The sequence below is a fragment of the Coregonus clupeaformis genome, chromosome 24 (assembly GCF_020615455.1).
Source record: "Coregonus clupeaformis isolate EN_2021a chromosome 24, ASM2061545v1, whole genome shotgun sequence".
In the NCBI taxonomy this organism is placed as follows: Eukaryota; Metazoa; Chordata; class Actinopteri; order Salmoniformes; family Salmonidae; genus Coregonus; species Coregonus clupeaformis.
The window spans coordinates 56,617,305-56,629,445 of NC_059215.1; the positions used below are offsets into that span (position 1 = coordinate 56,617,305).

General features: G+C 45.6%; 1 protein-coding gene across 4 annotated transcripts in view; it reads right to left on the bottom strand.

Moving 5' to 3' along the window:
* Window positions 1–12,141, bottom strand: part of LOC121538621 (zinc finger protein 512B) — a 72,229-nt gene that overhangs the window by 12,517 nt on the left and 47,571 nt on the right. For 3 of the 4 annotated variants that reach the window (XM_041846800.2, XM_041846802.2, XM_041846804.2), the window contains one exon: window positions 298–390. The exons of the other annotated variant lie outside the window; for it this stretch is intronic. In XM_041846800.2, the coding sequence (XP_041702734.2) occupies window positions 298–390 (93 nt within the window). The remainder of the gene's footprint in view (window positions 1–297; window positions 391–12,141) is intronic. 4 annotated transcript variants of the gene reach the window in all.

Sequence of the window (12,141 nt, forward strand, 5' to 3'; positions counted from 1 at the left end):
TGGCAAAATGTGAACAAAAGCATGAGATGCGCTATAAAATGGCCAAGAAATAGAGGTCAGGAGAAGAACCCTTCAATTGTCTGCCATGCCACCCCCAATCCCAAACCAATCCCTCACGCCTACTTGCTAGGAACTCACAACAGAGCTCCCTCCACTGTAACATGTTGCTGATTAAACTCCAACGGTTACTTTCAGAACGGATAGTTTCTGTCTAGGGGATCAATAGATCAATCAACTTTGGTTGTGTGTGTGTGTGTGTGTGTGTGTGTGTGTGCGTGCTTGCGTTTGTGTGTGTACCTTGCTGCTGTGCTCAGCCATTGTATGGTAGTTGAGTCCGGCCTTGGACCTGAACTGTTTCTGGCACTGCTGGCACTTCAGGGCATCCTGGAGCTGCAGGGTTAAAGGACAAAGTAACTCAAAGGTAATTAATTCCTATTAACTTCTAAATATCTTGTATCCACTGGCAGTCAAGGCCTTAGTCTTTCAGCTCACTGTTCCCCACCCTTTTAATGAAGAAGACACAACAGGCCAATATTGATCTATCTGGCAGAGGAAGAGGTTTTACAGTGACTGACCCCTGTGCTAATGTGGTGATTCTATCACTCCTTAATGGCACAACTGTCACTTTTATAGTCACACAGTCCACCAGGCCAGGCTTCATAAAGAACCCGCTCTCATAAGCACCTATTGCCTTAGCTCTACATTACCTCAATAGTTTAAATTGGCTTCTTCTCCTTGTGTCCTTTCCTGATTGTTTTGACCTACAGCCTGTAGCCTGTGTTTTCAGATTGGTACAGTTAAAGGAGAGGAAGCTACTTCAGAGTATTGAGATGCAGCCACAGTATAATTCCTCCAGCCAATCAATACTCTGCATCTAATGGCCCCCTTCAGAGAGAAGCATCTAACAGCGTGCCTGACTTATTCTCATCCCCAGAGTACAATAGTGGTCTGAACCCGATGAAGAGGTTACAACTGCATTTCAGAAAGCAGTACAATTATTAAAAAGCAAACAAAGAGTTTCATCCCAAAACGTGTTATATCCATTTTCAGAAATGTCGGTAAATTGACATTAATTTAAAAAATATGTGAAAGAGATAGAGCTATACTTTTTTCATTTTACCATGGCATGGGCTAGTGAAAAGACAGACATTATTTTGTTTGAAATGTATTGCTAGGTAATTTTATTTTAAAGAGACAAATAATCATTTTTGTGGCAAAACGCTATATATCCACTTCAAACAACAGTACTCCAACAGAAAAAGTATCCCAATTGAGTTTTAAACAGGTACATGTGTATTCTCTGCAGAAGGTGAGCAGCGTATAACATTTGTGTTAACAATCTATTTGGTTATTATATTGTACAATATTATATATTGTACAATGGACATAAGGGTTCAATACAAATACATATTGCATTTCGTAGTGATGGCAATATCCGTATTCATGTCACTAATATCTTTGTCTGTTCAGCTGTCTGACCCATTTGGGTGAATGAACTTGGTTTGAGCTTTACTAATCGTCCGTGAGTTTTTACTCTTTATTTAGAACCTACAGTGCCTTGGCGTTTTTCCTATTTTGCTGCATTACAACCTGTAATTTAAATGGATTTTTATTTGGATTTCATGTAATGGACATACACAAAATAGTCCAAATTGGTGAAGTGAAATGAAAAAAATTACTTGTTTTAAAAAATTCATGAAATTTATAATGGAAAAGTGGTGCGTGCATATGTATTCACCCCCTTTGCTATGAAGCCCATAAATAAGATCTGGTGCAACCAATTACCTTCAGAAGTCACATAATTAGTTAAATAAAAGTCCACCTGTGTGCAATCTAAGTGTCACATGATCTGTCACATGATTTCAGTATATACAGTGGGGAATATATTTAGTCAGCCACCAATTGTGCAAGTTCTCCCACTTAAAAAGATGTGAGAGGCCTGTAATTTTCATCATAGGTACACGTCAACTATGACAGACAAAATGAGGAAAAAAAATCCAGAAAATCACATTGTAGGATTTTTTATGAATTTATTTGCAAATTTGTCACGCCCTGACTCAGTTTAATATTTAATAAACATGTACGCATATCACGCTGCGCCTTGGTCTGACCCGTCGATGAACGAACGTGACAAAATTATGGTGGAAAATAAGTATTTGGTCAATAACAAAAGTTTCTCAATACTTTGTTATATACCCTTTGTTGGCAATGACACAGGTCAAACGTTTTCTGTAAGTCTTCACAAGGTTTTCACACACTGTTGCTGGTATTTTGGCCCATTCCTCCATGCAGATCTCCTCTAGAGCAGTGATGTTTTGGGGCTGTTGCTGGGCAACACGGACTTTCAACTCCCTCCAAAGATTTTCTATGGGGTTGAGATCTGGAGACTGGCTAGGCCACTCCAGGACCTTGAAATGCTTCTTACGAAGCCACTCCTTCGTTGCCCGGGCGGTGTGTTGGGGATCATTGTCATGCTGAAAGACCCAGCCACGTTTCATCTTCAATGCCCTTGCTGATGGAAGGAGGTTTTCACTCAAAATCTCACAATACATGGCCCCATTCATTCTTTCCTTTACACGGATCGGTCGTCCTGGTCCCTTTGCAGAAAAACAGCCCCAAAGCATGATGTTTGCAACTCAGCATTCTTTGTCCTCCAAACACGACGAGTTGAGTTTTTACCAAAAAGTTCTATTTTGGTTTCATCTGACCATATGACATTCTCCCAATCCTCTTCTGGATCATCCAAATGCACTCTAGCAAACTTCAGACGGGCCTGGACATGTACTGGCTTAAGCAGGGGGACACGTCTGGCACTGCAGGATTTGAGTCCCTGGCGGCGTAGTGTGTTACTGATGGTAGGCTTTGTTACTTTGGTCCCAGCTCGCTGCAGGTCATTCACTAGGTCCCCCCGTGTGGTTCTGGGATTTTTGCTCACCATTCTTGTGATCATTTTGACCCCACGGGGTGAGATCTTGCGTGGAGCCCCAGATCGAGGGAGATTATCAGTGGTCTTGTATGTCTTCCATTTCCTAATAATTGCTCCCACAGTTGATTTCTTCAAACCAAGCTGCTTACCTATTGCAGATTCAGTCTTCCCAGCCTGGTGCAGGTCTACAATTTTGTTTCTGGTTCCTTTGACAGCTCTTTGGTCTTGGCCATAGTGGAGTTTGGAGTGTGACTGTTTGAGGTTGTGGACAGGTGTCTTTTATACTGATAACTAGTTCAAACAGGTGCCATTAATACAGGTAATGAGTGGAGGATTATCAGTGGTCTTGTATGTCTTCCATTTCCTAATAATTGCTCCCACAGTTGATTTCTTCAAACCAAGCTGCTTACCTATTGCAGATTCAGTCTTCCCAGCCTGGTGCAGGTCTACAATTTTGTTTCTGGTGTCCTTTGACAGCTCTTTGGTCTTGGCCATAGTGGAGTTTGGAGTGTGACTGTTTGAGGTTGTGAACAGGTGTCTTTTATACTGATAACAAGTTCAAACAGGTATCATTAATACAGGTAACGAGTGGAGGACAGAGGAGCCTCTTAAAGAAGAAGCTACAGGTCTGTGAGAGCCAGAAATCTTGCTTGTTTGTAGGTGACCAAATACTTATTTTCCACCATAATTTGCAAATATATTCATAAAAAATCCTACAATGTGATTTTCTGGATTTTTTTTCTTCTCAATTTATCTGTCATAGTTGACGTGTACCTATGATGAAAATTACAGGCCTCTCTCATCTTTTTAAGTGGGAGAACTTGCACAATTGGTGGCTGACTAAATACTTTTTCCCCCACTGTGTACACCTGTTCAAAAAGGCCCCAGAGTCTGCAACACCACTAAGCAAGGGGCACCACCAAGCAAGCGGCACCATGAAGACCAAGGAGATCTCCAAACAAGTCAGGGACAAAGTTGTGGAGAAGTACAGATCAGGGTTGGGTTATAAAAAAATATCTGAAACTTTGAACATCCCACGGAGCACCATTAAATCCATAATTAAAAAATGGAAAGAATATGGCACCACAACAAACCTGCCAAGAGAGGGCCGCCCACCAAAACTCACGGACCAGGCAAGGAGGGCATTAATCAGAGAGGCAACAAAAAGACCAAAGATAACCCTGAAGGAGCTGCAAAGCTCCACAGCGGAGGTTGGAGTATCTGTCCATAGGACCACTTTAAGCTGTACACTCCACAGAGCTGGGCTTTATGGAAGAGTGGCCAGAAAAAAGCCATTGCTTATAGAAAAAAAATAAACAAACACGTTTGGTGTTCGCCAAAAGGCATGTGGGAGACTCCCCAAACATATGGAAGAAGGTACTCTGGTCAGATGAGACTAAAATTGAGCTTTTTGGCCATCAAGGAAAACGCTATGTTAGGAGTAAACCCAACACCTCTCATCACCCCGAGAACACCATCCCCACAGTGAAGCATGGTGGTGGCAGCATCATGCTGTGGGGATGTTTTTCATCGGCAGGGACTGGGAAACTGGTCAGAATTGAAGGAATGATGGATGGCACTAAATACAGGGAAATTCTTGAGGGAAACCTGTTTCAGTCTTCCAGAGATTTGAGACTGGGACGGAGGTTCACCTTCCAGCAGGACAATGACCCTAAGCATACTGCTAAAGCAACACTTGAGTGGTTTAAGGGGAAACATTTAAATGTCTTGGAATGGCCTAGTCAAAGCCCAGACCTCAATCCAATTGAGAATCTGTGGTATGACTTAAAGATTGCTGGAACCCATCCAACTTGATGGAGCTGGAGCAGTTTTGCCTTGAAGAATGGGCAAAAATCACAGTGGCTAGATGTGCCAAGCTTATAGAGACATACCCAAGAGACTTGCAGCTGTAATTGCTGCAAAAGGTGGCTCTACAAAGTATTGACTTTGAACGGGTGAATAGTTATGCACGCTCAAGTTTTCTGTTTTTTTTGTGTCTTATTTCTTAGTTTCATAATAACAAATATTTTGCATCTTCAAAGTGGTAGGGATGTTGTGCAAATCAAATGATACAAACCCCCAAAAAATAAAACCTAGAAAGCCTGAGTTTATTCAGTAGACCCATTGTGTAACGACCGGTCGTAAAATGATGGTGTAGGGTAGGTTCCATAAGGATAGGTCCCTAGTGGGGGTATTCCCCTGCACGATCTGTAAGAGGGACGAAAGTCCCAGCCACAGTGGCCGTGAGGCAGTAGAGTGTATGTGGATAGTGATAAAAGTTTGCCTATAAGTTCTGGAGGAGAGCCTCATCCATAGTTAGAAAATAAAGAAGATATTCAAACGTTGTTTGAACATGATTTGAGTGTATTAGTGTCACAAACGAGACTCCCGCTGTTCCTCCTGCTCACCACCAGAGGGAACCCTCTCCTGAGTATTAAACCCCTGAACTACATTTCCCACATACCTGGCTCTGATTACCGTTGCACCTGACTCCCATCAGTAGACTATTTAGGTGCTCTCAAACTCTCTCCCCTTGCGAAGTCTTGTTTACCCTGGTGATCATTTCTGTGCGTTTTCGCCTGTGTCTGTCTGCCCGTTTACTCTGGACTGTTTTTCCCTCCTTGATTCTTTGCTGCCTGCCCTGGACTATATTCTTTACTGGACTGATTTTGGTAAGCTTGCTGCCTGCCCTGACCTTATGCCTGTACCTGGATTACGAGTTGCCTTATCCCTACTGTTGTGTCTGCTGGCGATTGACCCTGTTTGTACGACCCAGATTGTAATAAAACTGCAAATGGATCCTCACTCTCCTGGAGCGTCATTACAGAAGACTTCGCCAACACACGATCCAGCAGCTCTGGTTCAGATGTCCACGGAGATCTCCACTCAAGCTCACCAACTCGCCATTCATCAACAGCAGCTAACCCATTTAACTACAGTAACAGAGGAACTCGTCAGGGACGCTACAGAGGTTGCCGGTGTCGCTAACAAACCCAGCCCCTCCTCCACCGAACGCGAGTGTGGGCGCTTCTCCACCACCGTCACTCACAGTTAACCCACGTCTGGCTCTCCCTGATAAGTTCGACGGCAACCCAACTAAAAGTAAGGGATTTCTACTGCAATGTTCATTATTCATTGATCAACAACCAGCTATGTATGTCACCGATGCCAGCAAGATTTCCTTGGTATGCTCACTCCTCGCTGACAAGGCGTTAGAGTGGGTGACGGCGGTTTGGAGAGAGGATGGCAATGGTTTTCCATCGTTTGGTACCTTTCTTCAACGCTTCCGGGAAATATTTGAACACCCGGAGGGAGGTATGAGAGCTGATGACCGACTACTTGCGTTGAGCCAGGGCAGGAATACCGCAGCAGAATATGCTTTGACATTTCGCACTCTAGCAGCTCAAACCGACTGGGTGGAGAGCACACTTAAACTGCTCTTTCGCAAGGGACTCAGCTTGGAGTTGCAATCCGAACTGGCCTGCCGAGATGAAGGGAAATCGCTGAATCAATTCATCGAACTAACCATTCAGATTGACAATCTGATTCGTTCACGTCGTCCACTCAGAACGGTACCCACCAGCACACAATACCCGGTCACTCTGTCTCAAACTGAACCCATGCAGCTCGGATATACTCACCTGACTCCGGAAGAACGAGAACGCCGCATACGTCAACATCTCTGCCTCTATTGTGGTCAACCGGGCCATCTGAGGGCGTTTTTGCCCCACAAGACCACCTCCTCGTAATCCCTCTTCGGTGAGTCCTTGTGTTCAAGCACATCATTCCAGTTCTTGCATCAAAGTACCTATAGTATTATCTCTAGAGGGCAATCATATATCCACATCAGCTCTATTAGACTCAGGAGCAGCCGGGAACTTTATGTCTCACGAGTTTGCCCAACAACAACAACTCCCATTAATCTCCTGTAACTCTCAATTGGCAGTGGAGGCGCTAGATGGACGGCCTCTCGGCGATGGGAGGGTCCTGCACACCACCGTGGACCTTCAACTACAGACCGGTACCCTTCACACTGAGGTAATTCGTTTCTACGTCATCTCATCACCTCATAACCCGGTTATTCTTGGACTCCCCTGGCTACGTCAACATAATCCCCTCATCTCATGGAGGGAGGGTCGTATCATCAAATGGGACCCGTCATGTCACTCCAACTGCTTAACTGGCAGCCCTTCACTCTCCATTCAGACCGTCACGCTAAAGGACGAGCCGGTCCTTTTTCCCCACTCTTCCCATTGAATACTCTGACCTCATCGAAGCTTTTAGCAAGACCAAGGCGATGGAACTCCCCCTCCACCGATCAAGCGACTGTTCCATCGAACTATTACCAGGCACAACACCACCTAAGGGCCGAATCTTCCCCCTATCACAACCCGAATCAGAAGCCATGAACAACTACATCGAGGAGGAACTTTCGAAGGGGTTCATTAGAACGTCGACATCACCTGCAGCCTCTGGCTTCTTCTTTGTTAAAAAAAAGACGGTGGCCTACGCCCTTGTATCGACTACCGGGGTCTCAACGACATCACCGTCAAGTTTCGATATCCTTTACCGCTGGTACCAGCTGCCCTAGAACAACTCCGCAAAGCCAAGTACTTCTCCAAACTGGACCTCCGCAGCGCCTACAATCTCATTCGCATCCGGGACGGTGATGAATGGAAGACAGCCTTCTCTACCAGCACTGGGCACTATGAGTATTTGGTGATGCCTTTCGGGCTGTCCAATAGTCCGTCCGTATTTCAGTCGTTTATCAATGAGCGTCTTTCGGGACATGCTTAATCGTTGGGTAATTGTTTACATCGATGACATTCTCGTCTATTCCAACACCTATGAGGAACACGTGCAACACGTGAGAACAGTATTACAACGACTCATTGATCACCAATTATACGCCAAAGCAGAGAAGTGCGAATTTCACCAGACTTCCACGTCTTTCTTGGGCTACATCATCAACCAGGAGGGGAGTCGCCATGGACGAGAAGAAGGTCAAGGCCGTTCTAGACTGGCCACTGCCAGTAACCTTAAAGGAGTTACAACGCTTCTTGGGATTTGCGAACTTCTACCGACGCTTCATCAGGAATTTCCAGCTCGGTAGCCTCTCCCTTAACCTCTATGACTAAGAGAAATGCACCACACCTCACCTGGTCAACTACAGCACAGGAGGCTTTCGCAGAGATCTCAAGTCACGTTTCACATCTGCCCCCATCCTCCACCACCCTAATCCTGAAATCCCGTTTACAGTTGAGGTGGACGCTTCTAATACGGGCATTGGAGCCATCCTCTCACAGCGGCACGGATCCCCACTCAAGCTCTATCCGTGCGCCTATTACTCCCGCAAACTTAGTCCAGCCGAACAGAACTACGACGTCGGGAACCGAGAACTGTTGGCCATGAAAGCAGCTATGGAGGAGTGGCGTCATTGGCTGGAGGGAGCTAAACACCCGTTTGTGATTCTAACTGACCACAAGAATCTGGAATACTTGCGATCTGCCAAGAGACTGAATCCCAGACAAGCGAGGTGGGCTCTCTTCTTTACACGATTTGACTTCACCGTTACCTATCGTCCCGGTTCAAAGAACACCAAAGCAGACGCATTATCACGCCAACACGACGGTGTAGTTGCCACTGAATCCAAGGAAACCCTGCTTCCTGAGTCATTAATCGTGGCCCCTATTCAGTGGGACATCATGACAGAGCTCACCCAGGCCAATTCACAAAAGACCCCTCCTCCCGAATGCCCCCTAACAAAACTTTTGTACCTCAGGATCTCTGTCAGAAAGTGCTACAGCAAGTTCACTCCGTACTCAGCTCCGGTCATCCTGGAATCGCTGCCACTGTTCACCTGCTTCAGAACAGCTTTTGGTGGCCAACCTTGCGGGCAGACACAATAAAATTCATTAATGAATGCACCACCTGTAACACAAGCAAACATCTCAGACAACTACCATCGGGCCTACTGCAACCACTGCCAGTTCCCCACCGACCATGGTCCCATCTTGCCATAGACTTTATTACCGATCTTCCCAAGTCCAATGGGAACACCACAATACTCACTGTCATAGATCGCTTCTCCAAGGCCTGCCGGTTGATTCCACTTCCCAAACTGCCCACAGCATTGGAAACAGCCGAACTCATGTGCAACCTTGTGTTTCGCTTCTATGGCCTGCCTGAGGACATCGTGTCGGACCGGGGGCCCCAATTCACATCCAGAGTATGGTCAGCATTCTTCCAACAACTCAACATCAACATTAGCCTCACTTCAGGATATCACCCACAATCTAATGGTCAGACAGAACGCCTCAATCAGGAGATCACCCGGTTTCTCAGAGCCTACTGTCATCAGAACCAAGCAGACTGGAGTCGATTCCTCATGTGGGCAGAGTATGCACAGAACTCACTCCAGAAACCCTCCACCGGTCTAACTCCATTCCAATGTGTAATGGGCTTCCAACCTCCCCTATTTCCATGGTCAGGGGAACCCACCGAGGTACCCTCTGTCAACGACTGGCTCCAGAGAAGCGAGGACATCTGGAGTCAGGCTCACACCCACTTGCTACGTGCTGTCAGGAGACAGAAGTTGCAGGCCAATCGTCACCGTCGCCCCAATCCCGAATATACTCCAGGTCAATGGGTCTGGCTATCCACTCGAGACCTACGCCTCAGACTTCCTTGCAAGAAACTCAGTCCCAGGTATGTAGGTCCCTTCCAAATTGTTAAACAGATTACACCAGTTTCCTTCCGTTTGGCATTACCCTCTAATTATCGTATCTCTCCCACTTTTCATGTATCACTTCTCAAACCCGCTGATGGTCCGAGAGCGGAGGAGGAGGAGCAGACCAGTGATCAGGGCCCCCCACCCATCTTGGTGGACGGCGAGGAGGCATATCAGGTTCGAGATCTACTCGATTCCAGACGCCGGGGCAGGCTCCTCCAATATCTGGTGGATTGGGAGGGTACGGACCGGAAGAGCGATCCTGGGTTAATACAGAGGACATACTCGACCCCGCACTCATGACTGAGTTCCATAGGACGCACCCGGGAGAAACCGGGCCCCCGACCTCGAGGAAGACCCCGGCGTCGTTCGCCTCTTCGCGTCAGGAGCCGCTCGCAGGGGGGCTCTGTCACAAACGAGACTCCCGCTGTTCCTCCTGCTCACCACCAGAGGGAACCCTCTCCTGAGTATTAAACCCCTGAACTACATTTCCCACATACCTGGCTCTGATTACCGTTGCACCTGACTCCCATCAGTAGACTATTTAGGTGCTCTCAAACTCTCTCCCCTTGCGAAGTCTTGTTTACCCTGGTGATCATTTCTGTGCGTTTTCGCCTGTGTCTGTCTGCCCGTGGATTTACTCTGGACTGTTTTTCCCTCCTTGATTCTTTGCTGCCTGCCCTGGACTATATTCTTTACTGGACTGATTTTGGTAAGCTTGCTGCCTGCCCTGACCTTATGCCTGTACCTGGATTACGAGTTGCCTTATCCCTACTGTTGTGTCTGCTGGCGATTGACCCTGTTTGTACGACCCAGATTGTAATAAAACTGCAAATGGATCCTCACTCTCCTGGAGCGTCATTACAATTAGCAGTAGCAATAAGGAGAGAGTTTGGTTTATGCCCTATTGGGGCGGGGAACCGTGACAGATTATGTGGAAATAGGAAGTGAACTGTGAATAATTTTGGTAATGTGTGTTGTCAACAACAATGATATTTGAGGCGTAACACTGGAATAAGACATTAGGTCATCCGTATTCTCCAGTAGTAATTTGGCAGAAGCTTCAGTATTGTGTCTAATACAAGGTATCAGGTCCAGTGACCAAATTATTAGGTACAGATACCGTAACTACTCTCAGGGAAGTGGATATCACTACCTGAAAAATAGTTAAAATTGGCGTGTATTAGAGTGTGGGTGCGGAGATCTAAACACCCTGGACACCGTCGGGAGAGGCTTCGGAAAAATAACTATTGAAATGGCGACCGGCGGCCCTGATTCTCCCTGTAAACGGGGACTAGAGGAAGAAACTTTCAATAAAGCCATAGAGGCTCTGAAAGAGGCACACGAGCATTCTACCAAATCGGCTCAAATATGAAATAAATTGATCAAACTGGATAAAATTGGTCAGCATTTCCCTGCTGATGGAAAATTCCAATCAAATAAAGAACTCAGAGATGCTGTTGTGGTATGGCACAATGACATCAATGAGAAATCGAAAACTCAATATACAAGGGTTTTGATGTCGGCGTTTATCAACAGAAGAGTATAACCGATTAAACCAAAATTAGTAGATGTACTCAGCTGCAAAAAGACTGGGTACGTGAGTACATTGATAGAATTTGTTCGTCTGCTTTGATGGCAGGTTTGAAACCTGTTATCAAAATGGCAATTGCGGGGGTAGTGGATGAAATAGAGAAGGATGCTTTGAGAGTGGAATCTAACTCTGCTCACTTCGCAGTCGTGCGAGGGGTTAATATTGCCACGGTGAAAGTCACTAACAGTGGTTTCAATGGCCAAGGTAAGACAAAGAAACAGGGAGGGAAAAGTAGCGAAAAAACATAAAAGCGCAGGGCGACAGATCCCTGTTTAGATGTGGGGCTGTTGGTCAATGGAAGACAGTGTAGAATGGTAACACTCTTGAGAGCAGCGGGGCAGGAAACTCCCACATAGCGGTGTATGGCCTCGGTTCTATCGATAGTCATAGTTCTTAGAGATGACAGTTTCTATGTGAAGGGAGACGTAGGAGGCCATGTCTCTCACAACTTTCTAATAGATGCCTGGGATCAAATATCACTGATTCCTTACGTTGAGAAATAGGCTAAAAGTATTACATTTAGCAAGGTAACAGGGGCAGCATCGAAAGCGATACGATTACTACCTGTCTTTAAACATAGGACCAGTAACAATACCCAGATAAGGAGGAAGTGGAGCCGGTTTTGTGGTTGGAGAATCTATGCGAAATGGCAGGGGAATGATTTCTAAGAAGGTAACAAATTAAAATTACCAGGCCAAACACTCCTTGCAAACTCAGAATACATTTTTCTAAATGATTTTTTATCTTGTGAGACATTTTATTTAGTCTTATTCTGAAATAGATTGACATTTTATGTCGTCTTATTCTGAAATAGATTTATAGAATTCACGAAAGGGTGGATGGGTCACGGGAAATTAGATTGGACTTAATATTGTGAATAAGTGTTAGTAG